Below are 21,056 nucleotides of genomic sequence, written 5' to 3' on the forward strand. Positions count from 1 at the left end.
AAGCAAAGACTCAATTGGAGATTAAGGTTTGTTTCTGGAGTGGAGTGTTATTATCACAGTTTTGTCATGAAAAAATGAAAGGAGATGGATTGGCGTGCCGTATAAGAGAGCCGCCAATGGCTAGGCCACGTTTTGAACTATGCTGCCCTTGTGTCCATACAACAGCAAGACAAGGGCAGCTAATTCACAACCACGCTTGGAGCTGCAAAATGTCAATCTTATTGTTGAAATATTAGGTTTGTTTTAATAACAGTACAAAGATAATATGTTACCAATATTGCTTCATTTACTCTCAGGACCATGCAGATAATAGAATGCAAGGTTATGGAGCTACAGGGGAATTAAGGGCAATATACTTCTACATCTTAATTCCATACTATAATCAGAAATGCTCTTGCATTTCTAGAGGATATTAATAACATCATAACATTGCATCATGTAAATATATTTTTGCACATTTTAAGTAGTTCCCCACAGGTAAAGCTTTATGTTAGAGAGTCCATTAGGTTCTATATGCACTATAAGCCGAACTGTGCTCAGTCTGTATAACAAGCAAATGCCTCAATACATGGCTCATACATACAAGTGATTAAGGCCCAGCTCCGAACAGTATATTTTTTATAAATGATATAGTAACTTTATTAACTTTTCATATCTGTACATGGAGTTTAATTCCTTTTACATATAATAACATCAAATGATGTACAGAGGCAAAGCTACCCAGTTTTTAGTAAAACAAGATACATTTATTTTTTTTTTCTAATATTTTTATTTTCTGGATGTAGATTATTTTTTTTTTTTTGTATATATTAAATAAGCAGGGTCATTTCAGCAAATTTTGTGAATACAAGAAACTGTATTGTATCTTATTAGACAAAAATACTAGCTTCTTATGTTGTCGTCCACTCTGAAAAACCACACCTGCACCATCCTGTAGCTAGTTCACAGATCAATTTACAAACAAGACAATTCTATAGAGGAGGAAGAGGAAGAGTAGCTGGGTACACAGGCTGAGAAAGACATAGAACTGTCAAGTGAGATCTCACCCAGGGCTTTGACACACATGCAGCGTAAGAGCAACAGCTGTTTCACCACTTTATCTGGCTATTTATGTACATTTTATTACTTTTAAAAAAAAAGAAAGAAATTCAAATAAAAGTAAACGTGCTTAAAACTATTTAATCATTTTTGCACTATGATCTGTAAATTATTTTTTTATCTGTACTACTGTTAGGCCATGTTCCCACAACTTTTATTATAGAATGTATTTATTTAATTATAAAAAAACCCTTTTTTTGTAATTTTAAACCCCTCGTGCTGCAGCTAGTTTGGGCCTTAATGACCAGGCTAATTTTTCAAAATCTGACCTGTCTCACTTTATGCTCTTATAGCTCAGTGATGCTTTAACGTATGCTAGCGATTCTGAGATTGTTTTTTCGTGACATATGGCACTTTATGTTAGTGGCAAAATTTGGTCACTACTTTGTGTGATTTTTTGTGAAAAAACATCAAAATATCATGAAAAATTTAAAAAATTTGCATTTTATGAACTTTGAAATTCTCTGCTTCTAAAAAAAGAAAGTCGTAGCACATAAATTAGTTACTAAGTCACATTACCAATATGTCTTCTTTATTCTGGCATAATTTGGTAAACATATTTTACTTTTTTAGGGTGTTATGGGGCTTAGAAATTTATCAGCAAATTATCACATTTTCGTGACACTGATTTTTTTAGGGACCAGTTCTTTTTTTAAATGGATTTAGAAGTCTGGTATCCTGAAAAAACCCCATAAGTGACCCCATTTTGGAAACTACACACCTTAAAGAATTAATCTAGGGGTATAATGAGCATTTTAACCCTACAGGGGCTGGAGGGAAAGTATTCACAATTAGGCAGTAAAAAAATTGAAAATTTAAATTTTCCAATAATATATACGTTTAGATTAAAGTTTCTCATTTTCAAAGGAATATGAGACAAAAAGCACCCCAAAATTTGTAACGCAGGTTCTCTTGAGTACAACGGTTACCCCATATGTGGGCGTAAACCACTGTATGGGCACACAGCAGGACTCAGAAGGAAGGGAGCGCCAATTAGCTTTTCCAATGCAAATTTTGCTGAAGAAGTTTCTGAGCGCCAGGTGCGTTTGCAGAGCCCCTGTAGTGTCAGCAGAGAGAAAACCCCCCCATAAGTCACCCCATTTTGGAAAGTACACCCCTCAAAGAATTCATCTTGGTGTGTGGTGACCATTTTGACCCCACAGGTATTACAGGAAAGTATTCAAAAGAAGACAGTAAAAATGAAAAACTTGAATTCTTCCAATAATATGTTCGTTTAGTTTGAAATTTCTCAATTTCACGAGGAACAAGAGGAAAAAAGTACCCCAAAATTTGTAACGCAGGTTCTCCCGAGTACAATGGTACCCCATATGTGGGCATAAACCACTGCATGGGCACACAGGAGGGCTCAGAAGGGAAGGAGCGCCAATTAGCTTTTTCAATGCAGATTTTGCTGCAGAAGTTTCCGAGCGCCAGGTGCGTTTGCAGAGCCCCTGTAGTGTCCGTAGAAGAGAACCCCCCCCAAAAGTCACTCCATTTTGGAAAGTGCACCCCTCAAAGTATTCATCTTGGTGTGTGGTGACCATTTTGACCCCACAGGTATTACAGGAAAGTATTCAAAAGTAGACAGTAAAATGAAAAAACTCAAATTTTTCCAATATTATGTTCTTTTAGTTGAAATTTCTCAATTTCACGAGGAACAAGAGGAAAAAAGTACCACAAAATTTGTTAAAGCAGGTTCTCCTGAGTACAATGGTACCCCATATGTGGGCGTAAACCACTGCATGGGCACACAGGAGGGCTCAAAAGGGAAGGAGCGCCAATTAGCTTTTTCAATGCAGATTTTGCTGAAGAAGTTTCTGAGCGCCAGGTGCGTTTGCAGCGCCCCTGTAGTGCTAGCGGAGTAAGATCTCGCCATAAGTCACTCCATTTTGGAAAGTGCACCCCTCATAGAATTTATTTTGGGGTGTGGTGAGCATTTTGACCCCACAGGTATTTGAGGAAAGTATTCAAAAGTAGACAGTAAAATGAAAACTCGAATTTTTCCAATAATATGTTCCTTTAGTTTGAAATTTCTCAATTTCACGAGGAACAGGAGAGAAATGTCACCCCAATATATGTAAAGCAGGTTCTCCTGAGTAAACGGTACCCCATATGTGGGCATAAACCACTGCATGGGCACACAGCCGGCTCAGAAGGGAAGGAGCGCCAATTAGCATTTTCAGTGCAGATTTTTTCTGAAGAAGTTTCTGAGCGCCAGGTGCGTTTGCAGAGCCCCTGTAGTGTCAGCAGAATAGATTCCCCCCAAAAGTCACCACATCTTGGAAAGAGCACCCTCAAAGAATTCATCTTGGGGTGTGGTGGACCATTTTTACCCCACAGGTATTAGAGGAAAGTATTCAAAATTGGCCAGTAAAAATGAAAACTCGAATTTTTCCAATAATATGTTGGTTTAGTTTGAAATTTCTCAATTTGACGAGGAACAGGAGAGAAACGTACCCAAAATCTGTAACGCAGGTTCTCCTGAGTACAACGGTACCCCATATGTGGGCATAAACCACTGTATGGGCACACAGCAGGGCTAGAAGGGAAGGATGCGCCGATTTACAGGAGCAAAGCGCAGCTAGTAATGGTTATTAGAATAGCGCAGTTACTAAAATAAGATAAAAAAAATGAGATTACAGGTAATGTGGGGTGGTTACGGGCAACCAGGGGTGGTTATGGGCAACCTGAGGTGGTTACAGGTAATCTGGGGTGGGTACGGACAACATGGGGTGGTCACGAGCAACCTGCTGTGGTTACAGGCAACGTTGGGTGTGGTTACAGGCAACGCGGGGTGGTTACGGGCAACGTGTGGTGGTTTGGGCAACGTGTGGTGGTCACGGGCAACCTGCTGTGGTTACAGGCAACGTGGGGTGGTACAGGCAACGTGGGGTGGTTACAGGCAACGTGGGCTGGTTACAGGCAACGTGGGCTGGTAACGGGCAACCTGCTGTGTTACAGACAATCTGGGATGGTACGGGAAACGTGGGGTGGTTACGGGCAACCTGCAGTGCTTACAGACAATCTGGGGTGGATACGGGCAACGTGGGGTGGTTACGGGGCAACCTGCAATGCTTACAGACAATCTGGGGTGGTTACAGCAACGTTGGCTGGTACGGGCAACCTGCAGTGCTTACAGACAATCTGAGGTGGATACGGGCAACGTGGGGGTGGTTACGCGCAACCTGCAGTGCTTACTGACAATCTGGGGTGGTTACGGGCAACGTGGGTTGGTTACGGGCAATGTGGGTGGTACGGATAAACTGAAGTTCTTATAGGCAATCTGGGGTGGGTACCTGTAATCTGACATGGGCACCGCAATCTGGAGGGGGTCATTGGCAATTTGGGGTGGCAGAGGCAAGGTGCGGTGGTCAGAGGCGACGTGCGGTGGTCAGAGGCGACGTGCGGTGGTCAGAGGCGACGCTGCGGTGGTCAGAGGCGACGTGCGGTGGTCAGAGGCGACGTGCGGTGGTCAGAGGCATTGTGGCGTGGTCAGAGGCATCGTGGCGTGGTCAGAGGCATCGTGGCGTGGTCAGAGGCAACGCGCAGTGGTTACGTGCAATCTGGGGGGGGTTACATGTAATCTGGCATGATTACGGGGAACCTGGGGGGGTTATGTGCAACCTGGAAGGGTTACAGACAATCTGGGATTGTTACTGATAAACTGAAGTGCTTATAGGTAATCTGGGGTGGGTACATGTAATTTGGGGTGGTTACGGGCAATCTGGAGGGGGTCACTGGCAATTTGCGGTGGTTACGGGCAACGTGCGGTGGTTACGGGCAACGTGCGGTGGTTACGGGCAACGTGCGGTGGTTACGGGCAACGTGCGGTGGTTACGGACAACGTGCGGTGGTTACGGGCAACGTGCGGTGGTTACGGGCAACGTGCGGTGGTTACGGGCACGTGCGGTGGTTACGGGCAACGTGCGGTGGTTACGGGTAATCTGGGGAGGGGTTAGGGGTTAATTGGGAGTAAACTGCAATTATTACTATAATAAAAAGTGTGTGTTTTATTTTTTTGTATGTTTGTCACTTTTTGTACTTTACATATTCATTTCACTGTATTACTATGATTACTGTGATATTTTCTATCTCAGTAATCATAGTTCAGTGACAGAGACCAAATTGGTCTCTGTCACTTTAAATTTTCAGAGCTTGGCTGGTTGTGAAGCGCATGCGCACTTCATAACCAGCAAGGACGTCGAGGAGGAAGGAGCTCCGTCGATCCGGTGAGTATATGGGAAGGGGGGGGTGGGGGGTGACTGGGGGACGGGGGTGACAGGGGGGGGTGGGGGGCGACTTGGGGGGTGGGGGGACATCACTTTTTATCCCCTGTCACAATCATTTATGGTGACAGGGATAAAAAGTGCCGGGAGCACATGGCACAAGCGATCAGCGGTATATAGTATATACCGATGATCGCTTGTACCGGGACCCCACAGGGGGGTCCCCGATGACTGCCCCATGCTCTCCGCTACCTCCGGTGGCGGAGAGCATGGGGCTTTCATTCATTTTAACTTTTTAATCGCTGTGAACCGACTAACGTCGGTTCACAGCGATGGCGGCGGCCATCTGGAAATGATGGCCGCCGGGGGAGGGGGTTAGTTATCGGGGCACTAGGGGGGTCTGATCTGGGGTCTGATATACACTTATTTCATCTCCCCCCGCCGTAGATTCACGGCGGGGGGGAGATGAAAGGCGGCGGCGGCACCGGTACTCTCATTTACGACGGTCGCCGCTATAACGTTAATAGCGGCGATCGTCGGTAAGGGGGGGGCGGGACGGACCTCACACACTGCCCCAACCCCTCAGCTACCTCCGGTAGCCGGGGGGATGGGGTGGGGGCCGTCCCGGCCCCGCAGCCTTATTCTCTGCCATCGCCGTAAAAAGCTGATGGCAGCAGAATAAGGCCCATTAGTGACCGCCGTAGAAAGCCGTATCGGCGGTCACTAAGGGGTTAATGAACTTCTATAAGCAATAGCATGATTGCTAAAAGATCAATGCAGTACCTATGTACGGCATTGATACATCACCTTAGCACCACTATTGGTACAGCCTACTTAAGTCAGGCTGAATAAATTGCTGAGCAAGGCAGGCACAGGAGGCCTAGAAAAGTCCTCAGGCTGTACCGACAACAGATTCTCCCCCCGCCCCTAATGATCTTGTTACACAACCTTGTCAGTTAAGTAATGTAATGCTCTGGCTATTCTGAAGTTCACTGCATTTTAATAATTTATAATGACGATAGTGACTTTTACAGATAAGTGTTCCATCAGTGATATGAGGCCAACACACGGGCTGTATATCACGGGCTGCACACAGATGTGTGTTTTAAGCCTAACTTAGTGGAGGTGCTAGGCTGTTTATGTAACATGCATAAAGTAGCCCATTCACAGGTAGCACCGGAATCAATCATTTATGGCATATCCTGTGGATACATGTTGAAATGGGAATACCCCATAAAGGGGTACAAAAGGTGAACAAAAGACATATCAGTATATATATTTCTACATCCATGATTGTATACCACACTATACCAGCTCCTACTGTCCAAATTGTTCAATTTTTGTTGTGCTGAAAGATGTTGTCTATACAGCACACAATAAATTTTTTTTACAGACATTAAAATGTCACTTCGTCGTTTCATTTTTTTCTTTTTTCAGAAATCAATAGTACAGGTGATTTTCAGAAATCAATAGTACAGGTGATTTTAAGAAACTTTGTAGTTGGGTTTATAAGGCAAATATGCCATTATCTTCTCATTGTCCGGAAATCTTGACTCTTTTACATCAGTTCAGGCCCTGTCTGTGCTATGGAGAGGGGGGGGGGGAGGGGAAGAACAAAGGATTACACAGCTGAGCTGTGGAAAGCCCTATTTAGAGGTCAGGGCTGACCTGAGGGAGCTAGCCCCGTGATGTAGCTGTAAATTAACTTTTTGTTGTCCTGTTTGGTGCCTCATCTCTCCCCCCCCCCCCCCTCTCTCTATAAAGAACAATGAAGTCGGGGGGAGAGCTTCCAAACTGCTTTTTCATGATGAAAATGCTTTTTTGGACTAATACCCCAATTACAAAGTTTCTTAAAATCGCCTGTGCTATTGATTTATTAAAAAAAAATAATTAAGCGCCAGTGACACTTTAAGGAGAATGTGATGCAGACATCTGCACTAGTTTAATAAAAAATCCGGTAGTCATCTCCATTTTTATTCATACCATTGTAATTATGTAAGATGTCTAATTTGCCACAACAATGCACCATATTTATATGGTACATGTCAGCAGTTATAAAGTATATGTCACCAAGATAACTGTAACGTAACAACAATCCTTCACTGGATGAGAGACCTTTACATATATAGCTGAACACCACACAGACTATACAAATATTCCCTGTTGATTTTCTTTTACAGTTTTTTAAAAGGTAAAAATGGCCAGTAACATGTTCTTGTGCTGTCCTTAAAGGGATTTTTCTTCCAACACCTATTTTTTAACTCTCTAATAAATGAATATATATGGTAATAAAGTTATTTTACTACCTTTATGTGGTCTTTTCATTCTTTCCTCTTGCTTTTTCTAAATAGCCCAACTTTCTGTCAGGTGTTCGTCCTGTGATGGACTTCCAGTTCCTGTGCACAATCTAGCAATGCATTCAAGCAATTCTATCTCCCATTTACTATGTTAGTATGTACCTTTAAATAACTGGACAGATAGGCTATTCAGCGATCTGGAAACCTGGATGACAACTCTGTCAAGCTGCTTGACCATGCTAGGTCTTTCCGAGGACAGACACAAATAAAAAATAAACAAGTGAAATTAAAACTGAACACTTTACAGGACTGAGGTCACTTCCATATCTAGCAGGTATCTTTCAGTAGCTAAGTGTGCAGCCATAGATTATCCTATAGCAGCGTATGATACATGTAACATACATTGGAGCATAGCTTATGGGAAAAATGGTGGCTCTCTCAGGCACAATTCCTTCAAGACTAGACACGGTGCACAAACCTCAAAGGATTAGGAGGAAGAGACCCGGCACGATCCTTACAAGGGTTATTTTATTGGAAACAGATGCAACATGTTTCAGGAATTATACCATTCCCTTCTTCAAGCATATTACAGTAGGGCATTAAGTAACATACTCTGCTGATCACACCACTAAAGCACTCGGCTACCTAAGGTTCCACCCAAGGTCTGCATCTTAGTGCCAAAACCTGAAGAGTTGCTCTGTGTAAGCTTGTGTGTCTTTTAATCGAAGCAAGTAGCATTCAGAATTGTTCCAGAGTGAGGAACTCGCTCTGAATCAGTTATGGCCACATTCCCCAGAAATATTTATGTTGGAGGTATGTATTAAGCTATACTGCACTAAACCACCTTTATCCACCAACCACTGTGCGGATGGAAAAGATGCTGGCGTATCTGGTGACACCAAGGGCTCCCTGTGGTCGAGCATCCAGACCTCAATGATGCTGGACATCTCACATCATATTAAATTATTGCACTGTACCTCAGGAAACTTGAGTAATTGAGTCACTAATCCAAATTCTTTCTTGGTCAAATCTATCTATGTTGTGCTAATCAAGAAAGGATGTTCAACACACTGGACCATTTTGAAAAGTTATAATCAAAATTCCAGTCACCAGAACAATTGCATATAGCATTAACAAAGAATGTTGTTAGTATCTGGGGGGGAGTTTGACGGAAGTGTTCCTTTAATGTTTTCATGATGCACACCGAGCAAGCTAAGACAAGAAGTGTCTCAGACTAAATAAGACATCTATTTTTAGTCTGTTCTACCCTAGAGGGATTCAGGTGAGCAGAGGGAAATCACACAGCCAAGTATGCTGAGCAAAGAAAGAAAAGACTGATCACAGGTGGAAAAACTATTTTTGATATTCAGTTCTGTTGACACTTCAGAACACAAAAGGCTGCATGCAGAATAAACAATACAGATAAAGGTATATTAGCATTTTGCAAAGCCTTTCAAACAAAGAAATCAAAATGGGATTAAAGGGGTACTCCAGAGGGGGGGGGAGAGGTTTGCTATGGGGTTTTTGCTACTGCTTTGGAAAGTTCCTGTCACTGACAGTGGTGGCAGCAGAGAGCAACCTGTCAGACTAGAAAGAATACACCACTTCCTGCAGGACATACAGCAATTAAGTACCTGAAGAGAATGTACAATGTACAATCTCTTTAAGTTTTGCACATGGAAAGAACAGCACTGGCACAGGCCCGATTCCCGCATACAGTGCTGTTCTTTTCCCAAGCACCGTCCGGGGGTGAAGCACTGGAGGCGGCCCGCCCTCAGTAGGAGGAAACCCCCTGCCCGTCCACAACGCAGCTCCATTAGACTCCTAGAGGGGTGGGGATTTCCTCCCACTGGGGGCAAGGCCAGCCCACCTTCAGTGCTTTACCTCCCGGCCAGTGCCTGGGAATAGAATGGTGCCCTTACACAGGAACCGGCGCTGCGGTTAAAAAAAAAGGACCACAGCAGCGGCTTCCCTGCTCTGGCGCCGTTCTATCTACGCGCAGAACTTAAAGCGAATGTACTGATGATACATTCGCTTTAAAGGGTTCAGTTTTTTTAATCATTTTCAAATGTGTATAACTTTCTGACACCAGTTGATTTGATTTTTTTCTCCAGAGTACCCCTTTCATGTATCATTCTGGAGAAGCAAAGGTCAACAGACATTCACAAGGATAAACTTTAATCTAAAACTGGAGTTCTGTATTGGTACATACAGTTGTGCCTTGGATTACGAGCATAATTCGTTCCGGGGCCGTGCTTGTAATCCAAATTCACTCAAACCAAAGCAAATTTTCCCATAAGAAATCACTGATATGCAGACAATTGATTCCACACACCAAAAATGATTTATTATTCTGAATAACATGTAGAACAGAAGAAACAAACATTCAGAAACAGCTGAATATGTGATATTATAAGTTACTGTACAGTAATGGAGAGGATGGGAAACACAAGGGCTGACAGAGACTGCAGGGAGCATGAAGGAATGAGCAGGGCAGATGTGGGCACAAAAATGCACCACTCTCTGTCCGTCCTGTCCCCTGATATAAGCCCCAGCCTGAAGTGCATCTGCCATGATTTGGAAGGTGAGGGAGACTTCCTGTGTCAGAGTACAGTGCTGCAGACCACGCTATGCAGACCATGCCCCTCCTTCACTCACGCTCCCACCCAGTACAGGGAGCTCTTAAACCAAAGCAATGCTCTTAAACAAAGTCACAATTTTGAAAAACTGAGCTCTTAAACCAAAACTCTCTTAAACCAAGTTACTCTTAAACCAAGGTACCACTGTACTTGTAATAAAAAGGAAGAATATGTCAAAGGTAACAAGAGTAGTATGTAGACCTATATAGCTTGTAAGAGAAGATCTCTGTAACTGGGCCAGTCTTCCTCATGGTGTTGTCCTCAGATGTCACATGGCCATCACCATGCACATAAAAGTTGTACAAGATGGCAGATTGCAATAATTAAAATTGACGTGTTATAGCATAATATGGAACTGCTAAAGTCCCATAGACCGCCTGGGATAGTTTAGAGTGGGAATGACTGGTCACAGCAAGTGCAGCCGCACACTTCTGCCGCTTCATACTAGTGATCAGCAGGGGTCTTAGTACCCCGATTCCACTAATACAAACTTCTGACCGGTCATTATCACATGCCAGAAGTTTTTAAAATAAAGAAACACTTTATCAAAACATCAACTTACCAATGGGGTTTCTATCGAAAAACAACACTGGCGCTTGTAAGAGTGACTGGAACATTTGGTTGTGTAAAGCCTGGGCAGCAGAAACAAGGACATGAAACACAAGCAAACTCCGCAGAAAACCAAACACGATGGTAGCTGCTGTCAGACCTGAAACAATAAGAGAAAGTGATGTCATTTTAAGTTCTCTCTACCCATCTGCTAAATATGGAATGACACAATACTATCGATGTCCAAGTCAACTTGTTTATGAAAGTAAACCTCCAGTAAGGAGCTACTTAACTATTTTAGGTAATTATTTTCTGAGCAGACTTATAAGTTAATGTTATAACCAAAAATGTTTCCTTAAAGTAATTCCCAAAGTATCATACAGTTTGGTCCATCTATATTTGGACACTGATAATTTTTTCAACCGGTTTACTGAAACATATTCAAGTTATAGTTATATTATGAATATGGACCTAAAGTCCAGGCTTCCAACTTTCATTTGAAGGAATCCACATTAAAGGAGAAGTCCGGCCAAAATTAATTTTTGATATGTTGTTACTTATGAAAAGTTATACAAATTTCTAATGTACATTAATTATGGGAAATGCACATATAGGGCTATTTCCCTTAATTTAGTAGATCAGGAAGTGTTAGAAATATCTCTGAAGAAGTGACGTCACGACCCAGGGTGTAATTCCTATGGAGTGTCCAGCAGGGGGCGCTCTCTATATAGAAGTCTATGGGACTTTATTGTTTCTATGGGTTTCTATGTAATGTAATGTAGTGTACAGTGCTTTATTGAATGAATACATCTATGGAATACTTTGGGGAGCAAGTGTCCTTGCTCCCCAAAGTATTGCATAAATGTATTCATTCAATACATTCAATACACAGTAAGCCCGCCGATCCGCCGCATTTCCGCCGCATTCCCGCCGATCCGCCACACGCTGATCCGCCGCATTCCCGCCGATCCGGACCATATACATTGAACTACAGCTCCCATCATCTGCTTCTAGTATGAACAGGTGATGGGAGCTGTAGTTGGGTAAGGGATATCACATGTCGCCGGGCGCAGGGGGGAGCCGCTCAGTACACAGGAGCGCTCCCCCCTCCTCCTCCTCCTCCTTCCGTGATAACTTCCGCCTATACCAATGCTGAGTCCCTGCCTGGCCGCCGCTCTCCGCTCTCCCCCATACATACCGGCTCCCGATGCATCCTGGTGTCCGCGCTGATGCCGGGAGCCGGTATATGTGAGCGGAGAGCGGCGGCCAGGCAGGGACTCAGCATTGGTATAGGCGGAAGTTATCACGGAAGGAGGAGGAGGAGGGGGGAGCGCTCCTGTGTACTGAGCGGCTCCCCCCTGCGCCCGGCGGCATGTGATATCCCTTACCCAGCTACAGCTCCATCACCTGTTCATACTAGAAGCAGATGATGGGAGCTGTAGTTCAATGTATATGGTCCGGATCGGCGGGAATGCGGCGGATCAGCGTGTGGCGGATCGGCGGGAATGCGGCGGAAATGCGGCGGATCGGCGGGCTTACTGTGTATTGAATGAATACATTTATGCAATACTTTGGGGAGCAAGGACACTTGCTCCCCAAAGTATTCCATAGATGTATTCATTCAATAAAGCACTGTACACTACATTACATTACATAGAAACCCATAGAAACAATAAAGTCCCATAGACTTCTATATAGAGAGCGCCCCCTGCTGGACACTCCATAGGAATTACACCCTGGGTCGTGACGTCACTTCTTCAGAGATATTTCTAACACTTCCTGATCTACTAAATTAAGGGAAATAGCCCTATATTTGCATTTCCCATAATTAATGTACATTAGAAATTTGTATAACTTTTCATAAGTAACAACATATCAAAAATTAATTTTGGCCGGACTTCTCCTTTAAGGGTACAAACCCACACACCTTATACACAGCAGAAATGCAACAAATACGCAGCAGATTTGTTGGTACAGATTTGATGCTATGTTCAGTTATTTACATCTTATCTGCTGCGTATTTGTTGCGTGTTTGCTGCGTATTTGCTGCGTATCGCAGCAGTAAATACGCTGCTTATACGGTGTGTGGGTTTATACCCTAAGGGTGCGTTCACAACGTACAGGATCTGCAGCAGATTTGATGGTGCACATTTGATGCTGTGTTCAGTCATTTAGATGAAATCTGCTGCGGATCTGCTACGGATCCGGTACGTGTGAACGTACCCTTAAGGGGTTATCCAGCGCTACAAAAACATGGCCACTTTCTTCCAGAGACAGCGCCACTCTTGTCTCCAGCTTGTGTGGGGTTTTGCTGCTCAGTTCCATGGAAAATGGAATGGAGCTTAATTGCAAACTGCACCTGAACTGGAGACAAGAGTCGTGTTGTCTCTGAAAGAAAGTGGCCAATTTTTGTAGCACTGGAAAACCGCTTTAATAAGGCTATGTTCACACTACGTAAAACTATAGCTGTTGTTGCCGATGGCAACAACGGCGTAGTTTTTGCGGGATGGAACAATGCCTTAGTTTCAATGGGATCCCGGCTGGAGCGTATACACATTGTATACGCTCCGGCCGGGATCCCGTGCGGCCCCGCAAATAACTGACATGTCAGTTTTCTGCAGCCGCAATTCAATGATTTGCGGCCGTAGGAAACCCTGTCCGTTCACATTATGAAGTGAGCGGCTCCGGCCGCTCGCTCCATAGTGTGCAGGGGAAGCTCTGATGCGGGCGCACGCTGATGCGCCCACATCAGAGCTCTGCGGCCGGACTTAAGTACCGGCCGCGATGATCCGGGCAGAGACCGGACAGTCCGTGACCCAGCCGGGGTCACAGAACGGCTGGATGTTCACATTGTGTGAACATAGCCTGAAACTAGATAAAAGGTTTAAGAGTTTCAGTTACTTAACATGTGCCATTCTGTTTTTAAAGGGACCAAAAGTAATTGGACAATTGACTCTTGGGCCGTTTCATGGGCCAGCGTGGGCAATTCCTTCATTATGTAATTCTCAAGCAGATGAAAGGCCTGGAGTTTATTTGAGGTGCGGTGCTACATTTGAAAGATTTATTCCAAGTATTTACTATTCATTCCTATTCAGTGATGTTACATGGATGTCACCCATACAAGTATTTATTCATGTTTTTATTTTTATTTTTTGTGAGTAGTTGAAATGATCAAAACTATTTATTTTACTGTAGGCTAGGGCATGTGAATTGCATAAATATCTGATCAAACAAGGAAAAAACCTTGAGATAAGACGAATGCATATGACAGTATGGACCACTGCCCTGGAGAACCACAGACTGCTATTGAGAACAGATGCCCACTGTTGTCACTGCGCGTCTTGGTTTTCCCTGCAGTAGCCAATAAACATTACTTGCACATTATATGCAGATATCAGCTGATTCCCAGGCTTAAAGAAACTGGAGCCCCAGAAAAAAACTGCTAATAAAAACCAGGTATTTGCTGTGCAAGATGCACATTGTATGAAACCATTGAAGAGGACCAGTTTAGAAAGAATTGCTTGTTACTTATATCTGGTGGTGATTCACACAAACTAAATAAAAAGGATTGGAGTGGGTTTAATGTGTCAAATGCACCAGAATTCTGGTGTAATTTGCATAAAGAAAGTTTGCTTACATGTCTTGTACCTATTTAATATGTGATTTAACATTGCGGCGGTCAAAAGGGGGGGGCATCAGTAAAGGGGTTGTGGCCTAACATGCAACACAGTGAACCAACTAACATGCTAGAAATCTAGCAAGATTTACAATTAGACAGTTTTAGCAAATCTCAGCCATTGTCGTCATAAGGGCATCAAAGTCTACAAACTGATATAAAGACTTTGGGGGAGATTTATCAACATGATGTAAAGTGAAACTGGCTCAGTCGCCCCTAGCAACCAATCAGATCACTTTTCTTTCCTCACAGACTCTTTGAAAAATGAAAGGTGGAATCTGATTGGTTGCTAGGAGCAACTGAGCCAGTTTCACTTTACACCATGTTTGATAAATGTCCCCCCTTGACTTTTTCAGCCTCACCACAAGTCCTCTTTCATAGGCTTCAAAACAACCCCTGAAATTCTCAGCTATAAAGAACAAAATGTTTAGAGATATATTACCTGCGTAGACTCCCAGATAAAAGTTGAGATCTAACTGTACTGGTTCTGTGTCACTGCTATTGGTCCCAGAAGTAATATTCAGTTTTTCCTGTTCTGTCGCCCTAATAGAAAAATCAGAAAAGAATCATAAATGTTATTATGCAACCATTTCTACCTTACCACAGTATCAGTACGTGCCAAGAGACCTAATGCAGCATAGGTTTTTTTTTTGTTTTTTTTAAGCGACAGTAAGTTTTCTATGCAGTTCTGTGGGAATATTTTCCTTTCCATTCCTTTCCTCACTTTCTGGAATGGAAAGGAATAATTTAGTGCATCTTTAGGCTATGTTCACACAACGTCAAAAATAGTCAAAATGTCAAAAAGAGAAAAGGCGGCCGATTTTGATATTTGAAAAAAGTCTGTTATTGCCGCAATTTAACCGAGTGCAATGGCAATGCATTGAAGTCAATGGAAAGACAGACGTCCAATGCACACAATGTATTGAATAAAGGACGTTTTTACCGCGGATGTCAAAATGAACATGATCATGATTTTTCGGACATCTTTTGCAAACAGTGGACGTTTTTATTAGTTGTTCACACACAGTTTTTCTTTTTTTACTGTTATTTCTCTGTTTTTACTATTAAATTCAATGACACACCCAAAAAGCAATTAGTAATCCCAAACTAGAATAATGTACAAACAGCACTAAAGGCCCTATTCCACGGAACGATTATCGGCCGTATTTGGCCGATATTCGTCCGGTGAAATTGACAGCAACGATCAGCCGACATCGTTCATATCGGCTGATCGTTGCAGTCGTTTGTCTATCAACATGTTGAAAAACAAACGACTGATACAGCAACGATCTGCTGCCGTCACTCCGTGGAATAGGAGCGTCGGCAGCAGACACTGCTTTATCCTATGGACTGCCCAGACGATCAGACTTTATTTCCAATTAAGCACACATTCTGGTTCAGCATGGTGCAAATAGAGGTTTTCTAAATACAATTATCTTCCCATTTCCCTCTGTGAGCACCAGGCCATATACATAACAGTTCCTTACAGAATAAATAAAAAGGTGCTCCATTACAGAAAAGAGGACACCAACACACTATCATATTATATGTATAATATCAAACACTTAATATTTTATTTTATGGAGTGAAATAAACAATTTCATAGTGAAAACTTACCAGTAAGAAAGCCACCAGTCTTGCAAAACATATGCAACCTAAGGCAAATATAAAATACAATGTAAGAACACGAATTAAACAAATATTTCTATAGATGACGAAATTATTCCAGTTTGAAATCTATATCCAGAAAATGTATTTTATATATGGTATAAGGTTCTTAAAGGCAACCTGACAGTGATTCTGATCCTAAATTGCCATCACTACTATATATGGCTTAGACAAACCTCTCTGAAAGTATCCATGCATGCCATCAGTAATAGGCTATGTTCACATGTTTTTTTTCTCTCTGTGCCCCCCCCTCCCCCCCTCAAAATTAGTGTCTTAGGCTATTGGTACATTATTCTAGTTCAGGCCCTTTTGGCTGTGGTTCTTTTTTGAAGGTGCATTGAATTTATTAGTAAAGACATTGAAAGGACAGTGAAAAAGAAACATGTGAACTAAAAACATCCATGAAAAATTAATTTGACGTCCACGCACACAACGTACATTATTTCAGTATGTGTATTGGATGGAAGTCATTCTATTGGCTTCAATTATAATTTGGTAATAACGGACATTTTAAAAAACTTTAAACTTTTTTTTTTTTTTACCACACAGTATAAACATACAGCGCACCCGAAATCTCAGCAGCAACCCCTCCTATCCAGGTCTCCATTGTCACCCAATGACCCCAATGATTGAACAGATGTCAATCAAGTCAAAATAGAAGGAATAGAGGACTCAAAGCCAATGGCTTGTTCTTTCAGTATACTGCTGTGCTTTTCATTAAGAATAAATTTAATAGCAAAAAATAAATCTGCAATTATCAAAAAAGTAGGATGCTGGAGAAGATATGAACCATTGACAGCACACTGCATTCTTTAATGCACATGTGTTCTTATGGGACTTTTAAAGTATGAAAAAAATCAGGATGCAGACTAACAGGCAAGGGAACCATCCAATAGTAACACGTCCCTTACATAAAACCTCAAACTCTGTAAAGGCTAGCAAGAACAACATACCTGTGCTAAGATATTTAGCAGGATTAGGATAAAAATCATAAAATAACTAGATCCAGCCAGGAAGTATTTCTTGTACACCTTAAAACCAACAGTTCCCTCAGAGCGACTCTCCTCTGGAACTGCAGTCAGGACAGGCTCAGTCTATAGAGGTCAAGAAAAGACACCATGTATAATACACACAGTATACAGCAGTATCAATATCAATGATATCACATAATATTTGCATTGCCACCCTGTTAAAGAGAGCAGCTCATAGCATTGCAGTTCTAATGCATATACTGTCCCATAAAAACAGTCCAGTTTTCTACTTACTGGTAGGGCATCGGTAGCCCCCTCCTTTTGTGACTGTACAGTGGAGTCTTGAGACCAGACTGATGACTGGGAGAAGGTTCGGTTCCTAGATGACTTTATTAGTTGTCCATCTTGGGTTGTGGACTGCTCCTCTTCTCCGCTTTTAAGTAAAGAAGCAAAATCGACACCCGACTGAAGCAGCTCTGAAAAGGTTCCCTTTCCTACCATCTGACCCTAGAACACAAAAATAAAAAATTGAATACTTCTGCTAAGTTAGGACACCATTACTCCTAAAATTTGCCTTACCATTTTCGTAAGACTGTTGACATAATTATACCGTAGCTTTCCCACATTTCCACCATAAATCACAGATTGGTAAAAACTGTGCTGGATCTATGTTGTTGGGATCCACAGTAGGACACCAATAGACTGTTTAAAACAGACACACACAAGTGTTTTGGACCTGAGTCATACAGAATCTTCAGGACACAACATACCTCTTTCAGGATAAGAATTTGCTTTGCTGAACTCAGATATTGCAGTTGATGAGTCACCAAAATGCATAACTTTTTGCGCAGAGCCTGACAGATGCACCTAAGGAAAGAAAGGTACATTTCATGTAATGTGTTATAACAATTATATGAATAAAATAAACATTTTTAAGTAAGCAATGTGAATTCAATAAAAAGGTATAAGGTTACGAGCACAAGTCCAGAGTACTGTAGACACAGGTTACATGCAGGAAGGATTTGGTAAAGGTGAGAATTGTCAGTCTTTGCTTAGAGGGGTGATCTGGAGATTTGTTTAAATACATGTTATACTATTTACACAAGTTATATAATCAAGGTTCCTATTCAGTCACCACAAGGATAAATCTCTAGGAAGGTATGATGGAGAGGCACATAACGTTTCATCAGATAACTAAAATACATTATACATTGAAAACAAAATCCTCTATTAAAAGGGTTTTGTAGTAGGAAACATTTTTTTTTCCAAATCAGCCGGTGTCGGAAAGTTATACAGATTTGTAAATGACTTCAATTTAAAAGTCTCGAGCCCTTAATTAGTTGTCAGCTGCTGTATGTCCTGTAGGAAATGGTGAATTCTTCCCAGTCTGACACTGTGCTCTCTGCTGACATCTCTGTCCATGTCAGGAACTGTCCACAGCAGGAGAGGTTCTCTATGGGGATTTGCTTTACCCCTTTAAATCCACAGAGGTGGTTCTAATTTATTCCAACATTGTTACTAACGCTAGATGCACATTATGTACACGCACTGGGAGCAGCAACAGAAGGTATAATAGAGAATAAGAAAATTAGAAATAAGAAAAAAACAAAAGAAATTTTGTTTTCAGTTTTTCTTTCGTTAAGACTTGTCAATATGAATCAATAATACAATTAAAATTCACAACACAAAAGAACTTCAGCTTAAGATTTCAGGTATTGAATTGATGGCCTTATGAATGAGTAGCAGAAATGAATTCACCTTAATAACGCTACTTTTTAGAGACAGATCAAGGTTCTTTCCATGTTCTCACAATACAGAGCCCTGAAGGACACTGGATTCTTACACTTAATAGAAATGTGACAGAACTGTGTGGGTACCTGAATCTCCCCTTACACAAGGAGCCCATGTCAGGGCCACACACTTGTTCTTCTAATAAAAAATGCTGCTAAGGATTATTGGCACTAGAATACCATTATTTTTCAGAAGGTTTGCTTTTAAATACATACATGTAGACTGAATAAGGGTGCATTTCCATTGTAGCTGACAAAATTGCAAAAAAAAAAAAAAAAAAAAAAAGAGAATAATTTCAAAAGGCTTCTTGACAGATTGGAGATAGAGAACATCCTCAGTGGTCTCTTGCCTTACATTCTGATTTGATAAATAAAAAAAGCCTGGGATAACAAGTTGCTATGCCTTAATTTAAGCGCTTTGTCTGACACATTTCATGTGCAAATCCTTACAGTATTGCTGAACCGATAAATGTTTTATATCCCAGGGCCTCGACGGCTAACAAATATGTTCTGTATAGTCAATGTGTTTCACGGCATAATCAAGGCATTGAGCATCAGTTCACTTTGTGGGAATGTGAGAGGGAAACTAATCATCAAAGTAACTTTCTGAGCATTGTCATAGACATCCGAAATCTTCTGTCTGTGTCAAGAAAACAAATGTCTGAATTTATTTAGATAACACTGCTGTTTAGAGGAGAAAACAAAACATCAAAGAAAGCAACAGAAATTGTAACCAGAGGCAGCGGCAAACTTCAGGAAACAAACAAGACGTGAGGTTCGAGGAATAGGCAACATGAAAAAAAAAAAAAATGACAGATACTCGGTCATAATAATACTTTATATACAGAAGTGGTAATGCTGGGATGCATGGCTATATTGCTATATTTTTTACAAGGTTCTGAAAGTCTTTTCTGCTTCTCACAGACATAATAAAGATTTTTTTTTTACCAATTGCTCCATCAACACAAGTGATTTCTGATGTTACAAGATTACCCAATAAACACAAAGCATCAGGCCATTTTTAGTCCCTTTTGCAGAATGTAAAATGATAGACATTCAAAATACTTTAAAGTGTCACTGTCGTGATTTTTTTTTTTGCAGAAATCAATAGTCCAGGCGATTTTAAGAAACTTTGTAATTGGGTTTATTATCCGAAAAATGCATTTTTATCATGAAAAAGCAGTTTGAAGCTCTCCCCCCTGTCTTCATTGTTCTCCTATGGAGAGAGCTAAAGAAAAGACCAAAACAGGACAACAAAGAGTTAATCTACAAATCCCTCACGGGATATCTCCTGTGAAAGTCACCAGTGACCTGTCTGAGCTCAGATTACAGCTGTCACCCAGCTCCGTGCCAGTAATCCTCTGTTATCTGCTTTCTGCTGCCGGCTAACTCCCTCCTTCCTCCTCCCCCCTCCCCTCTCCCTAGAGCAGACAGGGGACGTCTCCTGCAACAAGTCACAATTTTCAGATTTTTCAGAGTGGATGAAAAAGAGGAAGGAGGGGGGGACCTGGGAAAAGGCTTTTTACATGCAGTTAATGGCAGATTTGGCTAATAAACCCAATTACAAAGTTTCTTAAAATCGCCTGGACTATTGATTTCTACAAAAAAAAAAAAAAAAATACGACAGTGACTCTTTAATAGTGTTTTGTAGAGCACAATGGCAAAGAAGCACCCCTCAAATTTTTTAAATTTGTTTTTGCCCATTTAATGCACAATCACCTCCACTATTACTGCTGTGTCATCTGTTTTATTGCAGCTCTGCTGTATCCACACAGTTCATCACTGCATATGGGTCATGTGATCAGCCACCATCTTGGTTTTTAGATTGCAAACTGTATCTTTTCCTTTCAAATCTGATATCAATCCCATAATGCATCAACATATTATCATATGTGCATCTAGAGCCATGTACTATGTCTGCCTGCTGGGAGGGCTGTGTAATAGTCCTTATCTCTATATATCTCTAAATAAGCTAACAGACTGTAAGTATGCAGTCAGGGGGGCCAAACTGTCATCTAATCTATCTTAAGGCCCCCTTCACACACAGCAAGAGGGGTGGAATTCCGCAGCAGACAACTCCGTTAGCCTCCACGTAATAATGCATAATTACACTGCATAATGACACTCTATGGTAGGTGCGCG

The 21,056-nt window shown here is 41.7% G+C and overlaps 1 protein-coding gene across 1 annotated transcript in view; it reads right to left on the bottom strand.

The window, feature by feature from the left end:
- Nucleotides 1-10,805: 10,805 nt before the first annotated feature.
- Nucleotides 10,806-21,056, bottom strand: part of LOC138775008 (ATP-binding cassette sub-family C member 4-like) — a gene marked incomplete at its 5' end in the record, with an annotated part of 35,567 nt that continues 25,316 nt past the window's right edge. Inside the window, 6 exons of the mRNA XM_069955767.1 lie at nt 10,806-10,969; nt 14,928-15,028; nt 16,103-16,140; nt 17,107-17,247; nt 17,419-17,631; nt 17,895-17,991. Coding sequence (XP_069811868.1) covers nt 10,806-10,969; nt 14,928-15,028; nt 16,103-16,140; nt 17,107-17,247; nt 17,419-17,631; nt 17,895-17,991 — 754 coding nt within the window. The remainder of the gene's footprint in view (nt 10,970-14,927; nt 15,029-16,102; nt 16,141-17,106; nt 17,248-17,418; nt 17,632-17,894; nt 17,992-21,056) is intronic.

Source organism: Dendropsophus ebraccatus, unplaced genomic scaffold (assembly GCF_027789765.1).
Source record: "Dendropsophus ebraccatus isolate aDenEbr1 unplaced genomic scaffold, aDenEbr1.pat pat_scaffold_1237_ctg1, whole genome shotgun sequence".
Taxonomy (NCBI): domain Eukaryota; kingdom Metazoa; phylum Chordata; class Amphibia; order Anura; family Hylidae; genus Dendropsophus; species Dendropsophus ebraccatus.